Source organism: Puntigrus tetrazona, chromosome 5 (genome assembly GCF_018831695.1).
Source record: "Puntigrus tetrazona isolate hp1 chromosome 5, ASM1883169v1, whole genome shotgun sequence".
NCBI lineage: Eukaryota > Metazoa > Chordata > Actinopteri > Cypriniformes > Cyprinidae > Puntigrus > Puntigrus tetrazona.
In genome coordinates, this window is record NC_056703.1 from 13,524,066 (window position 1) to 13,548,747 (window position 24,682).

The window sequence follows — 24,682 nt, forward strand, 5'->3', positions numbered from 1 at the left end:
TCTGTTATAGCTCGTACTTTTCGGCACAATTTTGTTTTATCACCTAGAATATTTTATTTCACTTATGAATACATGTGAATATGCCTCTGTGCTTGCATGCTTGTAAGAAGTGTTAGGTAGTGGGAAAGCCTTGAGTTCTCATTTGAAGTGGTGTGGAATTTCATTTTCAATTCGTTAAAATAGTCTTGACACTTGCTATATTTGGTATTTCTGAATGATGCACAACACTATGCACTAATAGTGTCTAATTACATGAACTAATTGAATTTACTGCAATGTAATTGATGCCTAAATGCAAGGAAAATGCAACTCTGCATGTCTGTAATTTGTCAGGATAGAATGCGTCCATAAAATTATGTTACAGTTCGTCCAGTTAAGTCTAAGATTGGAGAGAACACATGAAATATTAGCTAATCAACCAATACTAACTTGTTAAGGTATCCTAAAAAACTGCTGCAGTGTCTATGAAATACACGTTCAAGTTTATTTTGTTACTGTATCAAGTATGTGATGATGTCAGAAAGAAAGATCTGTATTGATGAGTTTATGTGTGTTTCTAATAAGTCTCATAACGCTCATCTCTCTCTCTTTTCAAGACTCCTACATCCCATCTTCAGTCTCTCCCTCTGTCTCTCTGGGTTGTATTGCATTGACTCAGCAAAGAACTTGATCAGTGAAGTTATAAATCAGAATTTGATGTTAATGATTAATGGCAGAACTTAGCATGATGCATATGGGTACAGATTAATTAAACAAGTAGTTTACAAAAGTAAATTGATTGTTAAATATGAAACTACGGTTTTCAGTAAATATTGTGCATTATATTTCAATTGATTTTAATGAGAATGTCGCATGAGCTTGAGGACCACATAATCCAACTCAACTCAGTATGTTTCATATCTTATACATGACAAAGATATACTTTGAACTTCCCCTTTCATATCCACAGTAGTGTGAACCTGCTAAAGGAACCACAGATAATTATTCTGACACCTTTATTCATACTGTTTCACTCTCTAAGTGTGTGACTGCAGTCTAGCCACTTACATAAGTACATAAGGAGTGTATCATGTGTATATTTGGCATGTGTTGCATGAAATGCGATATGACCGAGTGTATTAATGTGCGGCTCAGTGAGTCCACCAGAACACAGTGTGCCTAGCCAACTTAACATATTTATATAATTATGGAAGATTCCTCTCTAAATAATTATACAGCGCATATGAAATCATTTTGTTGGACTGTCTTTAGCTTTGATCACGGCATGCATTCGCTGTGGCATCATTTAATTTCTGTCCAGAGTTGCATACATTTTTCGTCAAGATCCTGTATTGTCTTGTATAAGTCTTCTCAGCACATCCCAAAGATTCTCAGTGGGTTTAAGGTCTGGACTCTGATGAATAACCCATGTGTGAAAATTATGTCTAATGCTCCCTGAACCACTCTTTCACAATTTGAGCCTGATGAATCCTGGCATTGCCATCTGGCAATATGCCCATGCCATCAGGGAAGAAAAAAATCCATTGATAAAATAACCAGGTCATTCAGTATATTCAGGTAGATGAGCCAACCTCATTTTTGGCACATAATGCTGTTGAACCTAAACCTGATTTACTGCAGCAACCCCAGATCATAGCATCTATTGGTTAGTTAAATCCAGGTGTGACTTCATTTTGAAAAGGCAGTGTATTTTGTGCTTTATTGATGTGCATTTATGAAGCGCAGCAAGAAATACTAGATAGATTTCAGACAGAAGATTGTATTGTTGTGTGTTGTGGATGAAAACACTGACAGCATAATTGAAAATTCTGTTTAGTAGAAAATGCAGCTACTGTAGCCTGATGAAATGAGTATCTGAAAGAATTGTAATTGCTGGTTTGCCACATTTATGTGCATTGGCTGATGTTTGAGTGATGTTCTGTAAACAGGAAGTAAATGTACACCATATAAAGTGATGCATTGTTGTTGTTTGTGTTTCAGATCCTGTAGATACAGAACTGTATAACTGCCCATCAGTAGAGACGGAACAACCAACAACTCTCCCTAATGGCCACCTGCTGCTACTGCAACCTAAAAACAAGAAAGAAGAGTGATGTGAGGATTATGAGAATGTGATAAAACAAGAATGTGTTTATGTATTTTTTTTTAGGTATTAATGTTTAGGTATTTTTCCCATTTTTCTTTACAAGCATTTTCTTAACTTTAGAAAATGTGCCAGCTCAGTTCATAAAATAAAGCTTGCAAAACCTAACTTGACTGAGTATTATTGATAAAGTATGCAACACAGGAAACTGACAAAGACTGTTTGTTACAGTGTGTGAGACTGTTCTATTCTCTGGAATGCTTGTTTTAATATATGATTAATATGAGATACTGGGTGGAAGCTTGTGGGAGCAGTTGGTTTAGTGTTTGTCTGCAGATTATTAAAAAAATCCCAAGCCTTTGTTTATTTGGCAAGGATTTCAGAAAGGGCGTTAGATCTTAAAAAGTCAGTAGTTATGCAAACCACAGAAACTGTGAGGGATGTGGTTGAGAGGTTTATCCAGATGCAATTGTTGAGACTTTGGTTTAGGTGGACTTCTGCTCTTTTTCTAATCTGTTTACAATATCTCAGGTCCTGACTGAGGATAAGGAAGAAAATAAGTAATATTTTTGTACATTCATTGGGCTTCATTCATGCAACACAAGCAGAAGAAATTACTGTGTAAATAGTTAATAAAAATTTTTGTATGTACTTTGTAGCATCAAACTAAATGTTTGGGGTTTTTTTTAGCAGAAATTAATTGCACACATTTCATTAAAGGAACATGCAACTTTTTTGGAAATAGGCTCATTTTGGAAATAGTAATAAGTCGAGTTTTACTGTTTTTGAATCGTATATATTTGATATATTTCCTATTTAAAACTTGACACTTCTATAGTTATATCGCATAGTAAGACCAATGGGAAAAGAAAAGTTTTGATTTTCTAGGCAGATATGACTAGAAACTATACTCTCATTCCAGTGTAATAATCAAGGAAGTTTGCTGCAGCTTGCGCAGTGACACTGAAACTAAAGCGGGATGGGAAACCCAGAAACTAAATGGGATGCTACTGGTCTAATTGGATTCAAAGACCTATGCTAAGCTAGCTAAAAGAAGCTTCCAAAAAACACAAAGAGTTCATTTAAAGCTGCAGTTCGTAACTCTTTTTGGTTAAACAATATTCAAAATCAATATATGAGCAAGTACAAAAAAAGCCAGTGTTCAAAACTATTGCCCTACATTAGCCTGATTCACAACGCTTAGCATGTAATAACGTTTTATAATTTGATTTGGTAGTTTTTTGCGGGAAATTCGAGCGTGGCATTGCGTCATTACGTCACGTCTGTAAACATAAAGAAGCTGTCCTGGCAAGTAAAGGCTATAGCCTCATCCGGCCGAGGATACTGCAGGAAGCGCATCATTTAATTACAGCCTACTCTCACAGCAGTCATTTTGATAGCAGATTGTAATAATAAAAATTATATGAAACTCATGTGAATAAAAATAAATTATATTCCATTTATATTTGTATTTTTTTTTTTTAAGTTTGGCATAAATCCGCAAGGAACTGCAATACCACGTTTTCAAGCATGGATGGCGACAAAAAGGCAATACTTACGGAGTGCAGCTTCAATAAGGCCAATTATATTTTAGTCTGGATGGGGTTGTTGAGCAGAAACACCGAAATGCACTAATTTATAATATATATATTAAATGAATATAGTTGGCTATGGATATTAACACAATATTAACATTAAATATTAATTTAATAAAATTTTGTACTTACATTTATTTGTTGATTAAAATATAATTATTTACTGAACTTATCCTGAATTTTTTTCGTATGCATTTTAAAGATATTAAGTTACACTTATTTGAAAGACTTACTGATGAGTTTAGACATGCACCCTAACTGTTCAGTCATCTTTGGAGTGAACTTTAAATCTTTGCTGACATTGTAAATCCGTAATGTTGTCTTTATGGGTGCGGTAGGCTATATGTAAGTTGTGGCTGCTTATAAATTATGCTTCATTTCGCCTCAACCTGTTCACTAACTACTGTGATAAAAATGAAGTGTTTGAAAAGCTCTGAACTCATTGGCTTCTATTCCGATGTCTGCTCGCGGCGGGACATCTGTCCCCGTGTATGTATTGGTCAAAACTGTCAAATATCGTGTCGGATTCGGGTGGTCTGTCATTCACGTCTGTAGTGACTCACTTCTGAGTAAAGTGCAGTTAAGTATCTTGCGTAAATGCAGAAGGCTCTTCCGAACCGGTTTTCTGGGTGGGGCAGACCGTAATAAAAACACGTGTCTGCTGTGTGTGGACTGCGAAGAAAACAGTCTGAAATGGCGGCTGACTGGAAACAGAAGTGTGCCTCGCAGTGGCAGCTGGGGGCTCTCGGTGTCCCTACGCCCGACGGCGTGGACTGGAAATCGGTGTTTGAGAAGAAGCCGTTTGAACGCAACCTACTGAAGAACCCCTCGCCTTACGGTAATGACGTCACATTGTTATGGCCGCGCTACTTCGCAGCGACTCGTTTAAACAAATCCCTGCCTGAACTTTGTTGTAACTGCATAAAGCAACGTTTTTATGTTTTGCTAGAGTAGAGGAGATCGAGGATGTGGTTTTAACACCGGTTAGTTGTTACACCGTTAGTTTAGGTATTGAGAAATTTGGTGACTCATCCATGAACTGGAGTTGCATGTATAGAGTTATTTCCTTGTTAAAGTATTAATTTTATGTACCACCAACTTGAAATGAAATGTATCTATAGGCTACTTGGGCTATCAAACAGCTAGTGGGTAGTGGCATTATCTTCTTATTTAAAAATCCTGTCGTTTGTCTGTAAAAATTAGTAATATTGTTCGTGTAAGATGTTACAAAAGGTAATTTAATGCATTTGTTGTACTTTTGGTGAATTGTTTTAATTTTGTGGATGTAGAGAGGGGGAAAAAACAGTTGTTTAGTTATTTTATAGTGAACTTAAGAAATTAATTTGTGCAGTTCTGAAATAATGCCAAAACTAATTGTTGTATGCCAGTGGTTTCTGAATTTTCTGTTTAAGCAAAATGTGCACATGTTGGAACTTTTAGACCGCTTATTAAAATACTACAGCATACGTTATCTTTACTACTGTAAAAAGTTATCTTTAAATTACATGGATGTTTATATTTTTTTGCTAAATGGATATTCTACATTTAAAAAACAAACAAACAAAAAAAATGTTAACCTATTTAGAATTAAATTTTACTGCAATAGAAACTAAACCTTTTCATTTAGCTCAAACTTTTTTTACTTCTTCAAAAACCAGGTGTAAGCCACAGCATCCCACCCCCCGAAACCCCTCGATCGGGAATGCCTCCTCCTTCAAGCCAGCCCCCTCAGTTTGAGCCCAACGGTGAGTCAACAACCGAAAGAGTTTGTTTGTTTGCAAGCTAAAAATCTCATCGTAAGCTCACTTCTGCCGAATTGCAGTGGAAATGTGTTCTATTATCTCTTTGAATAAAACAACATGAATTGTTGATAAATTGAACTTTAAACCTAAAAACTATGCTTTTCCTATTAATAATAAAACTAATAAAGTACAATTGATTGAATCTTGTAGGTAATTTCACTGGCTGGAAAACTAGTACAGAAGTTTTACCATATGACACTAGTGGAATTCCCCCAAGGGCTGTGGTCTGCTATCTGCCTCAGTTCAGGTAAGTCTCATTACTGTGAGAAAAATGAGCTTTTCAGCTTGTCAGTTATTCAGGGTGATAACAGGTGTGTATATAATCTCCCTGACTTTGTGTTTCTTATTCTCAGGTGGTTCTCCTTGGAGCAGTGTGTGGACCTGAAGGCTGAGGGTCTATGGGACCAACTGCTGGATGACTTTCAGCCTGAGATCGTCATTGAGGACTGGTGAATTCTACAATCTTCTAACAGTAATCGCAAACTGAGTTGCATAGAAGAGTTAGAAATTAAATAGGTGTCAGTTAAAAGGAAGTTTGCTTTAATGCAATGTCTTCCTGCCTTTCATCAGAATTTCAAATGGTTTGCGGCTAAAGAAAAAAAAAAAAAGCACCAAGAAAATCTGAATTAATTTCTGACATAGCCGGACAATTTAATTTGTGATGCATTACTATGTTTTCTATTTTCAAAAAATGAGTTTGTACTGATGCAGTTATTGGTTGAATATTAAATCACAGGTGTAATATTCACTTAAAATGTCTGGTTGTTTCTCTTCATGTTTAGGTATGAGGAAAGTCAGCTTCATAAATCTATCTATCAGCTTGATGTGAAGCTCTTGGGTGCTGATGGTAAGACCGTTATCAAGCAGCACACATATAACCCTGAAGAGAACCTGGAGGTCTACTCGCACACCTGGAAGAAGGTAGTACACGCGTGCATGCACATCTCTATGGATGTGTTTATATTTTTATATTTGTTTGCCCACATGACATGTGTTTAATGTGTGTAGGTCTCGCATGTATTCTCCAAGTATGGGTCAGGAGTGCGGTACATTCACTTCCTCCACAAACTGAAGAACCAGTTCATGGTTGAATTCTTTAATACCAAAGTCACAGACAGCTCGATTATTATCAAGACCAGCAAAGCCAGTGTAAAATAATCACAGTCAAAAAAAAAAAACTGGTAGGAGTTGATACACACTGTAGAGTTTGTATTTTGAATAAAGCAATTGTCTTGTCTGCAAGGTTTTTATAAATTAACTGCACTTTCATAACATGTATCTAGCAAGTTAATACTGTAATAAAACATTCCTCATTCATTTTGTGTAAGTTTTTGTATTATTCACGATAGCACAGTTGTCATTGTTTTACAAATTAAGGCCAACAGATGGCGATATAGCTCACTGATTGCCAACAAGATGCTGGGCTATGACCAGTTGGCTACATATTACATGGATTTAGTTTTTTTTTAAATGCAATAGTTGCTAAAGTTATTTTACAACTATAAAATAGTAACGAATTTGGAATTATAAATCAGAAATAGTTGCCATTTTGTGTTATTTGATGACAGTGGTAGTTTTATTTTTGTATTTTCGCATGAAGCAATTAGGCTATTGTAAGAAAAATGTGATCCCATTAAAGTATCTCTGTGTTTAAAATAGTTTAATTATTATTGTTTTAGTTAATAATTCGTTAGTGTAGTTGTAAAGGTGATTGTACCTTCCAGTATTTATGGAGTGTGTTGAGGTATTTTGAGGGTGACCAGCTTTGACGCACCAATCAGAGCGTCGCGTTGAGCTGCTGCGCAGTCTGTCGCGTGCTGTGAGCGCGGAGGATGCGCGCTCGTTTGAGATGCTCGCATAGTTCAGGACGGAAACAGATACACCACGAAAACTAATGGCTCGTCTCTCTTGAGCACTGGAGCAACATCCTCTACTACCTCACGGCCATGTCTGTCCATTCTGAGCTCTGCCGTACAGGTAAGTTCTGTTGAATAAAATAGATAAAGACTTTTAGTGGGTGTTTATAGTGCTGTATAGCATGCACTTTGAATTGCCGCTATATCCGTCAGAACCGAATGACAGCACCTGTTTGTGTATGTTATCATAAATCAAAGAATGAAATGAACTCGTATGCTTAAATGTTTAACTGTGTTTGTACCGTTACCTCACAGAGTCGCACCTGTTCCCGGTCACATGTGCAGTTCAGTCTGTGGCTGCTTTACACAAGTTATTAATGAGCCGCTCAACCTTAGGTCTGTTAGGTTTCTTTTGTATTATTTAGGAGCAGATGAAAGCTGAAAACGAGAGTCATTTTTTTTCGCTACACATGAAAAAGGGCAGTTATTTTTCCTGACATTGATTCGAGAAAAAAAAAAAGGTGAGAAACCCGTGTTTTTAGCATTTATATGATCCTGCGGTTAAAGTGTTATGCTTGTAACCAAGAGGTCACGAGTTCGAGTCTCATGCACTGCATGCAGGAGCTGTAGATGGATGGGAGTGTTTTGAACATCCCCTTCAAACCCAGATACCTCCATTCAGCTCTGACAGTCACTGCTTGTCTTTTAATTTATTATAAAATCAAAGATGGAGTCATAGATCAAATTATTTTTTCACTACCCCATGTGGATTCTCTATGTCATGCAATGTGATATAACAATGTTAATAATGGGAGAAAATATACTAAAATGTAAACTCTGAAAATCTGTACTTTATCCGATCTGACTCTTAACATTTTTTTTTTTTGCCGTAAGCTAATGTATTCAACTTGATTCAGTCAAATTTATAGGCTATTGTTTTGACTGTGAATCAGATGAAGCACATTATTAGCTTGCGTCTTTAGAGAATTAAAATATGTCATGGCACACACATATTTTTACTAGGCACATTTACAGCACAACATCGTCAATACTTTTGAATATGTACATTTTTTAGTATTACATTTTCTGCTGTATCATCCACTGAAATTACACGTCATGTCTTTTCGGCTAGTATCAATAGATCATCCGATAAAGTGACCAGTTAAAATTTTCTGCAGCAGAGTAATACTTAAAGTCTTAGATTACATGAAAGTCACGATTGTCTGGTGGAAGTCTGTGTGCGGTCAAAGTGGAACTGATTAAACGGTAACCCGTCTAGCTCAGGAAAGGTGTTGTCTTTCGAAATGGAAAAAAGAAACAGAATATTTAGTTACAATCCTTAGTGCGGTCAGTGAGTAACGTGGGTAAACATGAAGGGAGATTGCACATACGATTGTGTCGTGGTGAGGATGACGATGGTGGTGAGAATGATGAAGGCTGAGCAGTGGTGTTTCTGTGCTGAAGACTCTCTTTCAGAGAAAAGTGCGTGTAAATGAATGCGGTTTCACGTGACAGAAAAACCATGCAGGAGAAAGTAACTCATTTATCCTTTCACCTACTCCAGTTACTTATCCTCCAGTTGCAGAATTTACATTCCCAGCTGAGTGTTCTGTTTTTCATTCTCTTGCTGTGTTTCTCAAAAATGCTCTAGAGCAATCAAATGGAAATGCAAGCACAACAGACACTATCCAGTAGCAGCATCTCCCACATGGGCGCATGTACACACACACACACACACACACACAGGTTAGTGGTTAACCTCCCTGGGATGGAGGGGCACCTCTAAATGGTAAAGTATCCGTGAAGTTCTGTAAGAGACAGAAAGACGAGACTCTGCATGAGTTCTGTATGGCAGACCATCTTTACATTAGAACACTGAGATGGACCATAAACATGCTGAGTCAAAGATGAGCATGCTCTCGCATTCAAAGGCAGCACATCTGTTTTCAAGGCTGTTAATAATAAGAAATGTTTTTGCAGCAGAGCAGTATATTAGAACGATTTTTAAAGTCTGGAATCGTGGCTGCTGAAAATTCTACTGTCACCACAGGCAGAAATAAAATGTTCAAATATAGTGAAATAGAAAACATTCATTTCAAATAATAAATACAAAAACATGTTTTTACAGTATTTTTTTTATAATTGAAATATAGGTAGATGTGGTGTGAGTTGTAAACAATTGTAAACAATATTTGTTTATAAATACTTTATTTTAAACCAATGCATTTGAGCAAACAGGCTTTCATAAAACTTAAATGAATACAGTGATTAATTTTAAACTTTAATAAATGTTAAGAACAGAAAAGTAAAACACAAATCTTAAATTCCTCCTTTTTATGACATGGTTTTCTATCTTCTAGTAGATAGTTGTATGAGTTTCATCTAATGCTTGGTTTGAATTTTGCTTCAGTTTCATTTTCACTCACTTTCTTTTCTTTTTTTTTTCTTTTAATGAAAACTGATGTGCTTTGGTGCAAAATATTGTATGTAATTAAATACATTTGAACAAAGTGTCGCTGCATATGTTTTGCTACCTCCATGCACTTGTGCTTTCACAAAGCTAATTTAGTCCATTCTCTCTGTCCCCCTTTCTCACTCACTTGCACTCACGCTCCTTATTTCTCAGTGCTCAGGCTGGTAAACGGGATGTGGTTTGTTAAGTAGCCCTGAGCATGCAGCCAGACAGGTGTTTTTTTCTGCTCTTTGGACAGGTAATGCAGTGTTTGCATTGCCTGCAGAATGTGATACTCTTGTGAGGTAAGAGTGAAACAGAGCTCTGTAGAGTTCATTTGCACTGGAGGAAATATGGACAGAAGGGTTGAGATAGATGCTGTGTTTAAATGAGAGGGCATCGGTGGTGGTTCTGCACACATGATACACCCAAATAGCTAATAAATATGTATGAAAACTGTGTTCTGTGATGGAATGTGTGCACTGTGATTCACCATGCTTGTTTTTGTAGAACTGTGCATGTGTGTCTGTGCATGTAATTAATGCTATAGTATTTACTATAGAATTATGCTTCTTCTGTATATGTGATTGTCAGGAGTTTTGTTATTATTAAATCTATATTAAATTAAAATTCTATTTGCAGTCTGTTTGAACAGTACATTTTTCCTATTTTAAGACATAGAACTTTATTCAGTGCTAACTTAAATGTATGGAGATTTAAGATTTAACTGGAGGAAATATCCTTTCCCACCACATATGAATTACCCATTATAATTATAAAAATTTTATATATATATATATATATATATATTAGATTTATAATATTAGCCATTTAGTTATAACATTAGCAACTTGTAAACTTACTAGCAGCCTTTACATTAGGTGTTATGTGATCCTTCAAAAACCATTCTTATATGTCGATTTGGTGTTTGTCAAATATTTCCTCTTATTAGTAATGTTGGCCTGCTTAATTTTTTCATGTAAACAAAATTGTAAAAAATATTTTACAATTCTTTGATGAATTTAAAGTTCTAATGTACAGCATTTATATGAAATAGATTTTGTCTTAATTAAAAAAATTAGTTTAATGCATTCTTGCTGCATAATGTTTGTGATCTTATGTTGTGTGAGTAATACAAGTTGAATGACAGGTTGTTGTTCTCTATATTTTCTACACACTTTTGACTTGGAGTTCATGTCTTTCAGAGTGAGACGATGATGAAACTCTGCAGGTCCTGAGCTGAAGCTCTGCAGCTGCTGCTGAAGACTTGCCATCACTTTGGCTCTCACACAGAGCTCTACCAGAATCTGGCCTCCTGAGGTTACCTGAGTCCACCCACCTCAAACTACCACCCCATGAGGCACTAGTAAGTCATTTGAGATTGTTTTGACTTCAGCTGCCTCAACTGCATTTACATATTCTTTGTTTCATTGAAGAATTTGAGAAGAAATCAAAATGTTGGTCCTCTAAACCAAAATGTCAACATCTACTGTATAGGTGCACATCAATCTCAGCATAGAACCACAGCCAAAGCTCACCAAAAACTGTCAACCCACCACAGATGTTTACTATAATTAATTCTTCCAGTCCGGTCCAGAACTTTATGTTCATGTGAATCGGTCATATAAAATGTGATTTAGACAGCATTTGTCTGAGCATGAGTGTGTTTCTGGTGTGCGTGTGTGTGCTGTGCTAAATATTGCATAACGGCTGTGTCGTGATGAGTGGCGGGTGAAGTTGAGACTGCGGATCCTTCTAGAGTAACGCTGGCCAGGATGAGGGGCCACCGTAACACACACCACAAGACCTGAGCTCTCAGCCTTCCCGCTGCAGTCTGATGAGTGTGTATGCATGTGTGTGTCTCTCTCAGACTAATGTAGTCTGGTGTTTGTCTCTCTGTGTATGTGTGCACATGCATCTTTCCTCACACGTGCACATGTGTTGATCTACTTCGCCTTTGTCTTATGTTAGATCTGTGAAGTGATCTGCTGGTCTCAGTTCGGTACGTCCTGCTTATATAAGAGCAACATTTAACATGCAACATGCAAAACTGCAACAGCTTAATCACGTGATTCCAGGTCAAATGATCACACACAGTGTCCGATCCGAACACTTGATCTAAACCTGTCATTAGTTAACCACCTGATCTTAGATCGATCTGCAACAGGTTAATTATTTAATGCATGGATGGAGACCATGAAAGCAAGAGTAGAGTTTCTCAGTCCAAATGCCCACGTTAGTGTGTCAGTCACTTGCACTGTCTACATGCATGTGCTCCGCTGAGTGTATACACGTGACTGTGTGGTTCTGTTTAAAATACCAGGTCAGACAGACCCAAGGGCACACTTTGTATAATATATACAAAACATAATTAAATAATGTGTATTAATAAAAAGAACTACACCTTTGATACCCAAGCTGATGTCATATTTATTTAACATGCATCATTATTTTTCATTAGTTTTTTTTAGGCATGTTTGGTTTGATAAACGTATTAAAGACATGTAAAAAGAAACTTAAAGTTATGCTATTTTCACTCACTGTCTGTGACACAGGTTTTCAGTAGTGGTCCTGAAGGCCCCCACTTTAGCAAGGGTCCATCGAAATTGATTAAAAGTGACAGTAAAGACATTTACAACAGGACTAAAGATTGTTCCTTAGAACTTGTTTCAGGGATTTCATAAAATCTGTTTTGAATGATATTGCGAACATAATTTACAATTTATGGTATCTTACAACTATAACTCAAACATCATAGGCTTTGTAGCATATCCATTCTACCTTGTAATTTGTTACAGTTTTAGTTTGGTGTGTTTAATGGCAGCTATAGATGATCATAAGCTGATTATTAGTAAAGGTGTGGAGAAAAGAGAGGGGAATTTACTGAGATTGTGGTGTATTGATACTGAAAGCAGATCTCTGATCACATTGTTTGTGTGTGTGTGTGCGCGTTTATCTCATTGGCAGGTGTTCCTTGGAGACAGCTAGAACACTGTGTTCTAGGACTCACTTTTAAAAGACTGGCTTAAATGGTGTTTTGTTTGTGTGTCACACATGGACAGGTTCAAGTATAGTTGACTGGCTATTGTTTAATGTTGTTGTGTTAATTAATATTAATGTTATGAAATAATTCTGTGACGATTGGTTAAAACATTGTGTTAAAACATTGGTCAAAGACATTGTGCATAAAATTAATAAAAAATTATTGTATTTCTGTGTTTGGGAGTTTTTATGAAGGAAAAATTGCATCGTTGTTGATACTGTGGTGAAGTATACAGTGTATATCATGCTTTCTGTGAGTGTTTGTGGCTACTTTACACAGTTCTAGGTCAGTTGTTTCACGTTGTCCTGCCACTATTATGCAGTCAAGTCAGTGTGAGTGTGTGTAATCAGTATTGGGTGGCAAATACGATAGAGCTTCCTAAAGGGAGAGAAGGTGTTAAAGCACACTCACTCTCATAAATGCCACTCAATCCACAGGACAACAGCAGCTCAGTAGTCGTCTTTGTGCCAGAATGGATGTTGCGGCTAAGAATTTAAGAAACCTAAGAAAATCAGACGGATGCTGACTAAACTTGAAAAATTAAGTTAAACTGATTTTTTTTAATTATTATGTAAGAGTGGTGCAAACATTACAGCTATTATCAAATGCATTATTTATTAATTATTTGTATTATCATTTTAAGAAGCTACTTACTAAATGTGAAAATGAGGGAATTTGTTAAATTGTGAAAATTGTTTCCTCTCCTTTCACTTTAGCTAACCGTCCTCTTCATTTTCCTTTGTCACTCTCACGTTTCCTAGAATGGATCCTCTCCTCTTCTCCCTCTATCTCCCTCTCTGTCTCCCTCTGTCACTTTCTCTCTCTGGTGGTGGTAATCTTAACCACTAAAAGGTGCTAACTCCTATTAAGCTGTCAGAGCTCTGTGTGTAAGCCAATCCGGCCAATCACTTATCAGCGGCACTGACAGACTGAAACAGTGTCATCGTGGTAATTGGAGACATTTCAGTTTCGGCACACACACTTACCTACACACATAACTGTAACGGAGTAAAAGCATGCATGCTCACTTAGAAGCATACCCAAACAAACACATACACCATCACCCAATATCTACAAAAACATACAAGACACTTTCATGCACGTGTATTTGTGTTTGTGTTGTAAGGCCAGGTGTGATGGGCAGGTTATTTTTGGACAGTGGTGTAGAGTATCACAGTAAAGCTGATGTCCAGGTAACCATAGCACAGCTTAGAAAGTGAAATATGACCACATGGTTCAGTCCTGCACGTCACTCTCAATCTCTACCACACACCACACGGGTGATGGGTGACATGAAGAAACGATTAGAGGAAAATAAGAAACAGGATTCAAAATGTATCGATTGATGTGTTATGTCAGAGCTTTTGGTGCATGTCAGCATTCATAAATACCTCATATTTTATTGCTTCATTCATCAGTGTCACATGATCCTCCAGAAATAATTGTGGTAATAATATGTAAAAAGTGCTCAAGGAACAATTCTTACTATTATCAGTGTTATCAATGTTCAGGATGCGTTCATGAAGAACCTGCCCTTTGTGCATTTATTTTTGTTTTACTGTCTATTTTCCTCTGTATTTGTTACTTTTTGTGCTAATTTTTGTATAAAAGCCATATCCTTTAGCTAATAGTGTATAAATAATTTACTCATTTAAAGCTGAATTATTTTAATGGTGTCACTGTCCAATTGTATTCTCCTGGATCCATTAGGTTGGACTGCCTGTGTCCAGTGTGGGCCAGGCATGACTAATGAACCGCTGATAAGACCTGTGGTTTAGATTAGGACAGAGATGGCCTCACTCACATTGTTATTCACGTGGTATCTGCATGTAGATAATATTGAGACTTATTCATAGAACACAAGCAGAATTTCTGTATAATTCTGTATAATATAATACATACATATCATGATTGATTGAGCATGCTTTGTATGAAATAATACCACTCTTCTTTTCTCCTTGTCATTCTCTCAACCTCAAGAGGCCATTCTGGTCGCCATATCTGGCCATGGCTCCTCCTTTTCTCCTCCACCTTCTCCTCGTTCTCCTCCTCTCTCCACAGGTGTGTGCTGGTGGAAGTGCTCATGGGAACAGCAACAGTAGTGCAGATGGCCCCAAAAGATCCTGTGCTGACAAAGTCAAATGTCAACCTGGCATTCTACTTCCTGTGTGGCTGCCACATGACCCCCCACTGGCAATGCAGTCAGTAAGAGCAGCGATCTACTTCGGGTGTCTTCTCTACATGTTCCTGGGTGTGTCCATCATTGCTGATCGCTTCATGGCTGCCATCGAAGTCATCACCTCACAGGTGCACAGCAACACACAATGATAGATGAATACGATCCATAGTTTTACATTCAAGTAGGAAGTTTTTCATGGTTTTTAAAATATAATTTTTTCATAAATCCAGCTAAAAAGACTGCTACATTGTGATATTGTATATTTACTGGGCAAAAAATTATTTATAGCAAAATATTCTGTTTCGATATACTTGATGTGTCATGTAGGAGAAAGAGGTGACTGTGACAGGTCCAAATGGAGAAAAGACAGTAATGACGGTGAGAGTCTGGAATGAAACTGTATCCAACCTCACTTTGATGGCCCTGGGTTCATCAGCACCTGAGATCCTGCTGTCAGTAATAGAGGTACGCACACATTTTCAAGACAAACCAGTAACTCACATCACCCAGTAGTTCCCTTTTTTCAGGTTAATTATTAAATGATTGACACACACTCTCAACTGCTATTCACCCATGTAAAAACAACATTTAACTCAGTGTGAGGGACAGTCAGTTAAACATTTCAGCCGTCAATTCTTCTGGGGAGTTAAGAAATGATTCCCCAGAAATTTCTAATTATACATTTTTCACTCATTCATCAAACCTTAAGAAATAAAGCAACCTGCGGAGTACTATAAATCATAATACTATGCATCATCAAGTGACATTCAACACATCTAGGAGATGAAAAGGCTTCATGAGGTGCTCAACCACATTCATAACAAAAAAGAAACAAAAAGGTAACATCTTACCAAAGGTGACATCTTGAGCCATTGTTCTTGATCAGTCAAGGGCCACTTTTTTCTGAATTGATTAATAACACTTGAAATGTAGAGTGTCATACTTGAAAACATATTGTATATTAAATTATACATTATTACTTGCTTTGGACAAGTTGTAGCATGCTTTTTGTCTGTGTGTGACAGGTGTGTGGACATGGTTTTGAGTCAGGAGAACTGGGTCCTGGCACCATAGTCGGCAGTGCTGCATTTAACATGTTTGTGATAATTGGAGTGTGTGTGTGGGTGATACCGGATGGAGAGGTGAGGAAGATTAAACACCTCAGAGTCTTCTTTATTACTGCATTCTGGAGCATCTTCGCCTATGTCTGGCTCTACCTTATCCTTGCAGTCATAAGCCCTGGTGTTGTACAGGTGTGTGTGTGTGTGTAAGCAGAAATTTTTTTCATAATATGAATGTAAATATTTATCGTTATGGCCAGTTTAATTTACTTCTTCTCTTGTGTGTGTGTGTGTGTGTGTGTGTGAGGTCTGGGAGGCTCTGGTCACTCTTTTCTTCTTCCCTGTGTGTGTCTTAATGGCTTGGATTGCCGACCGACGACTGCTCTTTTACAAGTACTTGCACAAACGTTACCGTGCTGATAAGCGTCATGGTATCATTGTAGAGATGGAGGGTGAGCTAGCACCCAGAGGCATTGATGCCATCATGGGAGAAAAATATCAAAATAGCACCACCAGTGTCAATATGGAGAAAACCAAAGAAGCCGAACAGGACAGAGAGGAGGTGAGAGAGCAAATCAAAATAAAGAAAAAAATCTTTTTGTTTTCTAGTGGATTTCATGTATTCCAGGAATTATGTAGTTTTTCTTTTCTTCAATAAGCAAAACCGATTTACAGATAATAATTTTGTTTAAAAAAAATAGAAAAAAATATTTTTAAGAATTCTGAAAAATAGATCACAGTTTCCAGAAAAATATTAAGCAGCACAACAGATTTCAAAATAAATGGAGAAAAAGAGAAGTGCTTTTCGAAGACCAAGTTTGAAATTATTTCTGAAAGACTATGTGACTAGAGCAGTGTTTGCTGAAAATTCAACTTTGCCGTCACAGGAATACAATACATTTTAAAATGTATTTAAAAAGAAACCAGTTATTTTAAATTGTACAAATATTTCAAATTATTACAGATTTTTTTATTATTGATCAAATGAATAAATCATAGATACTTCTTTCAGTATAGTATTTTTTTGTATAGTAATAGAAGTGCTGGTTATATTGTAAGTAGGATATTGTACAGTCAGTCTGTAATTGCTACAAAATAAACAGGTCAGTACAAATCTGTTCACCTGACCAAAGTTGGTTACCCAGCTGGATGTCCTCTCTTACATTTTAAGATGTTGAGCCTCAAACATGTTGAGCCCAATATGAAAATTATTTGGAGGTTACCATGACTGTCTGTGGTTGCAGGTGATCCGCATGCTTAAGGAACTGAGAGAGAAGCATCCAGATAAAGACTTGGACCAGCTGATCGAGATGGCGAACTACACCGCCATGCAGAAACAGCAGAAGAGCCGGGCCTTTTACAGGGTGCAGGCAACACGCATGATGATTGGTGCCGGGAATGTACTGAAGAAACATGCAGCAGCTGAACAGGCAAAACGAGCAGCTGGAGGTTCAGAGGAGAATGACCTGGCCACTTGTTCTCACATTGCTTTTGAGCAGGCACAGTACCAGTGCAGTGAGAACTGTGGGAGCATTAGTCTGTCGGTCTGCTTACAGGGGGGAACCGGCACCAGAACCTTCCACGTCGATTACAGGACAGAGAATGGCTCAGCCAGTTCTGGGGCAGATTATGAGTTTTGTGAGGGAACAATCATATTTCAGCCTGGAGAGACACGCAAAGAAATAAAGGTGAGAGAAACACACAGCTGTGATTTCTGATCCATGATCTAAATGTTCTTTTGAAATACATCAATACAATTTTTTTCAACCCTAGAGTCTGCATAGTGAGTCATCATGTTATTATGTTATAATAATAAATCTATACTTTTTCAGTTAACACCCAAATTGATATATATTATAGCCCAACATGGCAAGGAACAGAACATGGTGCTAAAATATAGTTGGAAATGTCTTGAAAAAAAAAAATTTCCCAAAAAATGTTATGTATGCATGTTATGTATGTATATGTTTGGCATTTCTATTATTGTGCAGTTAATTCTGATATTGTACTCATATAGTTTTGCAATATTTGTCCTCTCCAAAAATGTGTCACTACTGAAAAATAATTAGAATAATTATTTATGTGTTCCCTTTTGTCACTACCAAAATAATGATGACATGTTTCGGTAGTGACATTTCTGTGGGGTAGCTACCAAAAAACCCCAAATAGTCATGACCAAAATTCCACCAAATGTTTTGGTACTGACTGTTTTGCTAGTGATAACTCCCCAAAAGTGTGCTTATTTGCAGAAAAAAAGATCTTCACTAGTAATGCTCCTTAAAATGATCAAAATGATACCTACTCACACCTTGTAGCTATGAGAGAGGGGATACTTTTTGGTTTACATATAGTTTAATAATTTACAAAGAAAGTATAAAATAAATATTTGTAAGGGATTGACAATAAGACCCCTTATTCAAAAATTAGAAAACTTCTAGTAGTAGTGGATGTATTTGAGTTGAATATGACTCGGTTGCATGTGCTTATGTTTTATAGGTCGGAATTATTGATGATGACGTGTTTGAGGAAGACGAACACTTCTTTGTGCGTCTCTCAAACCTGCGAGAGGGTGAGGGCGGAACCAACACTGATGGTGCCCGACTGGTTGAACCCTTTGTAACCACTGTGACTATTTTGGACGATGACCATGCGGGAATCTTTGGGTTTAGTCAGCGGGAGCTCTGCGTGGGTGAATGTTCAGGTGTGGTGGAGGTGCCGGTGAGCCGAACATCAGGTGTGCGTGGGACTGTCATGATTCCATATCACACAGAGGACGGTTCTGCGCGACAGGGAGTTGACTATGAGCACACACAAGGAGAGCTAGAGTTTACCAATGAGCAGACTAGGTAAAAGTTCACACTGGAGTTTTAAATGAAAGTTTTACCTTCACACACAAAATGGGAGCATCTTTGATCAAATCTATTAGTTATATATATATATATATATATATCAACATTCAAAAGGTTCTTGAAAGTAACTCATGCTCACTAATGTTAATATTAATTACTATGATGCTAAATTTTCTTACTGCTTTACTGGTTTAGTGTAAGAAACTCCAACATTTCATTGGTGCTTAATATTTTTGTGGAAACTGTAAGGCATTGTTTTTCTAAAGAACAGCATTTAATTGAAACAGAAATTTTTATAACAATTTTAAAAGTGTTTACCTTCACTTTTTTAAAAATAGCATGCATTTCTTTAATAAATTTTGAATGGTAGTGTATGTCCAGTTGTATATCATACATCAGGTTTTAGAATCTTTTTATTATTTATTATTAAGCAGTTATTTTGTTGTAAACTAATATTGAACCACATAATATATAGCCATCTCTCAGCATACAAACATATTATTTGTCACTATGCCATCACTTTTCATTTGCACCACTAGAGGTCTCTCCTACCCTAGAACTAGTAATAAGGTATCAATTGCATACCCCTATTTTTGTCCCCTTTAATTCTGTTGTACTAAAATCCCTGCCTGATACCTTCAGACCCCAACATGTTTGTGTCCCACATCACTTCTAAATAGTCTGTGAGTTTGAACTTTGAACTGTTGGTTTGATATGTGCTCTGATGGATCCTACTAAGGCATCAAACTTACTTTCAGTGTCAATAAGCTAATAATGGCTTCTGAGCTGCAAATGTTTTTGTTTTGTTTTGTTTTTTTAGTTAAAAATCTCTTTTTACCCAACACTGTAACAAAGGTTCCATTGACACAAGGTAATTTCATCAGCTCTGTATTATCTGAAAAATTAAGTTTTTTTTTTCAGTTTTACATTTGGAGATATTTATAGAAACACTATTATAATTGATATCTTGTATTTTAAAAGAACAAGTATTTTGATGAACAATTTGGCAAGTAATATTTCTTACAGAAATGTATTTAGTTTGTTTAGAATCTGCATTTGAAAGGATTTTATTTAGTAGGTTTTATTAATTTAGTATGTGAATGTGAAATCTGATGAGGTAAAATCTGTGCTGTCAGTTGTACAGTGACGCTTCAGAGAGCACATAACAAACAACGGGCAAAATCATGCCACACATTGCGTAAACGTAATAAATTTACCTTTATTATCAAAACAAATGACATAAATCTTAAATGCTCAGTTTAGCACTGGTTTATAGAGAAGAGAGCTTGTACACATCTGAATGCTCGTCTCAGTTCATCTGTGTGTGGGTTAATTATTAATGCATTGTCTGTTAAAGTATTCATGTAGGCCTAACTCTGATGTGATTTAAATGCTGAGGTCTCCTTTAATATTTCAGAGGTAACCAAGAGGAAATGATTATTTGTCCTTTGCTCTTTGCGTGTGTTTGTGTCCGCAGTACGACACTACAGGTGCGCATCATTAACATGCAGGAATATGAGAAGCAAGAAAATTTCTACGTCGTCCTTGAAGAACCCAAATGGCTCAAGAGAGGGATCTCAGGTCTGTGTGTGTTACTATTCTGTTTAATCATCCCAGAATCTGTTACAATATATAAATAAATTCTCTATGGGGGAGATTTTTATAGCTTCCTACTCACCTCTCTCTCTCACAAACACACACACACACACACACACACACACACACACACACACATTTCTATGACCAGTGTCCAGTTTCAGATCAATAACAACAGCACAACAGGGGGACAAACTAGACATGCGTCACGCACTGTAACTAGATCCAACTCACCTACACACACACTTCAGCCTTACGTTTGCATGTGTATGTAATATGAGATCATGTGTCTGAATAAAAGTGAATGTTAAAAAGAGAATTAACACTAGGTTCATTAGTGCGCTAATCAGCTACTTGAAATCTCTTTCATTAACCCAACGATTGACCAAGCATTTGTGTAGATAAGTGCAGATAGGTTGTATAGAGTAAATACAGATTTTATTTATATATATATATATATATATATATATATATATTATATATATATATTTATATATATTATATCTATATAAATATTTTATACTGTAGTGTACAGTTTATTTAAAAAAAGTTTTATACTGATTTATTCATTCATTGATTATTTTTTACTTGCATGCTGCATATAGATCTGCTTTTGAATCAGGGTAAGATAACTCTACTAATACTTTGTACGTTTCTTTTGCAGTGTATATGTAGTTTATTGATAGAAATATTTATTCTTTGCTCTCCCTCTAATTTTCCCCAGCTACCCCTGGTCCACAATTGGAAGATGCTAGACGTATAGCAGAGAAAGGAAAGCCCATTCTGGGAGAGCACCGCAAGTTAGAGGTTATTATAGAAGAGAGCATTGTTTTCAAGGTACCCACACATCATATATATACATACAGGAGCAAACTACGGAAGCCCTTGGAGGTCATGGAATATTATTGTTTTCTCATATCATTTTCTTCATTCAGCTTAATTTTCTTGTAATCTCAATTTTCTTGTGATTTCTAATCCATTACCTACATCATCACTAACTGTAGACCAACCAAATTAAATAATAAAATAGACAAAAATATCATATTTAATTCTGTTTCAGGAGTAAATAAAGTAGTAATGATGTCATCAAATCAGAAGTCTGTTTTGATCAGAAGCTTTGCTATATAATCGTATCCAATAAAATTAATGAAAATCACAAACAAATGATGTAATTTGTATTTCAAATAGATAAGAAAAAATTGTGTGTTGAATCCAAAGATTGTAGAATCTGCTGCATACACCTGAAAGCACTGACTGCACTTATGATGTTGAATGCTCTGTTGTTAGACTATTTAAAATGTGAATTACACATAAAATTACAATATAATTACAATAAAATGTTTAGCATGAAAAAATGAGCAGTGATTGATCGATTTATTGTATTGACTTTTAAGTAAAGCAAATGTTTTGTTGATGTCAACAAACAAACAACTTTTGTTACGTCAAGATCAAAAGAAAATTAACTTAAGTATTGATCACAAAAAAAAATTACTAAACAAATAATAATAAATATCCATGGCCTTATAGGGCTTCTGTAGCATGCACATTAACTGAGTGTCCAATTTAGTCTGTCTCATGCAGGCAGAACACGTATAAGCTGTGAATCCTTCCCTTTCATAGGTCCGACAGGGAATGGCGCCTAATGGAGTCTTAGATGCGGTAGTAGACCACTTGCCTCAGTGTGAAGTGTGTTTTGGGATTGCCCTAAACTTCAGCCTTTAAACACTGTCTGACTGAATCACACCTGAATGCATGAAGATTGTAGAAGATTGCAATTAAATCTCATTTCTTCATCACAGCTCTTTCTGTTTTCATTTGTGTTTTAAAACCTAAGCTTAATAGCTTAATACCCCGATGATTTTTCAATTAAACAAAATGTTAATTTGACTGAAAAAGAACTAAGCATGAAAAGAGAAATTAAAAAAGTGTGCCAACTTCTACTGAGCAATTGGTCTGTCTGATTGCATGCTGTTAAATGGACACGTTTCTCAATCACTGAGCTTTGCTGTGGTGTGCATGTGTGTTTAGAATACAGTAGACCGCCTATTGAAGGACACCAATCTTGCTGATGTAATTGGCACACACTCCTGGAGAGAACAGTTCATCGAGGCGGTGACAGTTAGTGCAGGTAGAATCAAATCATTTCAGTGTCTCTGCATGTTTCTACATATGTGAAACGATTTATCATATGTATTATGATTTACTCATTCCTTTCAGGAGATGGTGATGAGGAAGGAGGGGAGCCTCAGCAACCGACGTGCTGTGATTATTTCATGCATGCAGTTACGGTGTTCTGGAAGGTTCTGTTTGCGTTCGTTCCACCCACAGAATACTGGAATGGCTGGGCCTGCTTTATTGTGTCCATTCTGGTCATTGGGCTGCTAACTGCAGTCATTGGCGATTTGGCATCTCATTTCGGCTGCACAGTGGGTCTCCGTGACACTGTAACTGCTGTAGTGTTTGTTGCCTTAGGAACCTCCATTCCAGGTAAATCTGTATCATATCTTGCGCTTCTGATTATGTGAAGTACAAGCAACCAACTGCCATCTCCTTTTCCTCTTTTCAGATACATTTGCAAGTAAGGTTGCTGCTAAACAGGATCAGTATGCAGACGCTTCGGTTGGAAACGTAACGGGTAGCAACGCAGTTAATGTTTTCCTGGGGATTGGCGTGGCCTGGTCCATTTCAGCTATTTACTGGGAGGTCAAAGGTCAGGTGTTTCATGTAGATCCCGGCTCCCTCGCATTCTCTGTCACGCTTTTCACCATCTTTGCCTTCATAAACATCGGTGTGCTTATGCTCCGGCGGCGGCCATCTGTGGGCGGAGAGCTGGGCGGGCCCAAAATGCTGAAGGTTCTAACAACACTACTGTTCCTCGGTTTGTGGCTTCTCTACATCACGTTCTCTAGCCTGGAGGCCTACTGTCACATCACCGGCTTCTGAGGACAGAGAGAAAAACAAAACCAGACTAACACTTACACTAATGGCATTCACATGAAATGAGTTACAGAACTATGAAAAAATGCACAGTGTACTGTATATTCCATGGTAATGTGTACATAAAGTAGATCACGTTCTGTATAAACAAATGTACATGAAAAGACAGACTGAGTGAGAGAGAGCAATATTGTACGACTGCACTGCTGTCATGGAGGTCGTTAACTGTTGGTCGCTTTTGGTTTGAAAGCACATTAGATGTATTATGGATTTTGACACCACCAGACCCTCGGTGGCATGGAGGACTTTTAACACACCGCAAGATGTAACACTTTTTTGACAGAACTGTGATGTCATTGTATATGCTGACCACTAATTGATGTTCCTGGAAGAGATGCTAGGCCTCTCTGAGAGAAAAGCACGTATGGCTTGTCATAGAAATGACCAAAAACTCTTTTGAAAACGAACTTCTTTTTCCAGGTTTGCTTGAAGGATTATGAGACCTGCCTCGACAAGTTGATCAAAAAAAGGAATGTATGTGATAATAATCATTATCATAATTCATGTTAATATATTTACTCAAATAATAATGAGTCTTGTAGGCTGTCACTTCATTAATTCCCTCAAATCTATTATTTCAGCATTTAAATGTAAGTAAAAAGTTAATAAATTGAAGTGTTTGTTCTTATTGTGCTTTGGTGTTCTGATTGGAACATGCTGAATTTAGAAATTAAAAAAAATGTCATTACAGTTACAACTATTTCAGCAAAATGTAGTAATAATGCCAGTAACTTTTCCGAAGGCTATTCCTTGAATCGTTCTGTTTTACTTTGTAACAATTATGAATGTGAATCATTAATGTCTTGACAATTTTACAAACAGCTCTCAAAGGCAAGAGACAAACTCAATAAATGTTCTTTACTACTAAGTATTAATGCAGATGTAATATCAACTCTAGAGGTTGAAAAAATAGATTATTTTTTACTGTTATTTCTGACCATGCACCACAAAACCAGTTATAAGTAGCACTGGTGTATTTGTAGCAATAGCCAAATACATTGTGTTGGTCAAAATTATAGATTTTTCTTTCATGCCAAAATCATTAAGATTTTAAGTAAAGATCATGTTTCATTAAAAGATTTAGTAAATGTCCTTAAAATTAAAAACTTAATTTTTGATTAGGTCTTAAGGACTTAATATAGACAGTTTTAAAAGGGATTTTCTCAATA

At 36.6% G+C, this 24,682-nt stretch overlaps 2 protein-coding genes across 7 annotated transcripts; both read left to right on the top strand.

The window, feature by feature from the left end:
- Nucleotides 1-4,285: 4,285 nt before the first annotated feature.
- nccrp1 (P1, F-box associated domain containing) lies at nucleotides 4,286-6,797 on the top strand. Its single transcript, XM_043240619.1, has 6 exons — nucleotides 4,286-4,516; nucleotides 5,337-5,423; nucleotides 5,631-5,727; nucleotides 5,834-5,929; nucleotides 6,263-6,401; nucleotides 6,489-6,797. The coding sequence occupies exons 1-6, from the start codon at nucleotides 4,372-4,374 to the stop codon at nucleotides 6,636-6,638; spliced, it is 714 nt and encodes a 237-aa protein (XP_043096554.1). The 5' UTR covers nucleotides 4,286-4,371; the 3' UTR covers nucleotides 6,639-6,797.
- A 414-nt stretch (nucleotides 6,798-7,211) lies between these two features.
- Nucleotides 7,212-24,135, top strand: slc8a2a (solute carrier family 8 member 2a). Of its 6 annotated transcripts, none has more exons than XM_043240622.1 (15): nucleotides 7,212-7,457; nucleotides 10,994-11,154; nucleotides 14,812-15,138; nucleotides 15,338-15,475; nucleotides 16,036-16,263; nucleotides 16,379-16,633; nucleotides 17,316-17,759; nucleotides 18,568-18,917; nucleotides 20,398-20,501; nucleotides 21,122-21,139; nucleotides 21,241-21,353; nucleotides 22,137-22,175; nucleotides 22,545-22,644; nucleotides 22,734-23,003; nucleotides 23,083-24,135. In XM_043240622.1, exons 3-15 carry the CDS (start codon nucleotides 14,839-14,841, stop codon nucleotides 23,457-23,459), a joined length of 2,736 nt encoding a protein of 911 aa, XP_043096557.1. In that variant the 5' UTR covers nucleotides 7,212-7,457; nucleotides 10,994-11,154; nucleotides 14,812-14,838; the 3' UTR covers nucleotides 23,460-24,135. The 6 variants fall into 6 exon arrangements, with proteins under 6 accessions (XP_043096557.1, XP_043096555.1, XP_043096558.1 ...); XM_043240620.1 differs by having other exon boundaries at nucleotides 14,814-15,138; nucleotides 22,137-22,202; XM_043240623.1 differs by lacking the exon at nucleotides 22,137-22,175 and having other exon boundaries at nucleotides 7,213-7,457.
- Nucleotides 24,136-24,682: the final 547 nt, after the last annotated feature.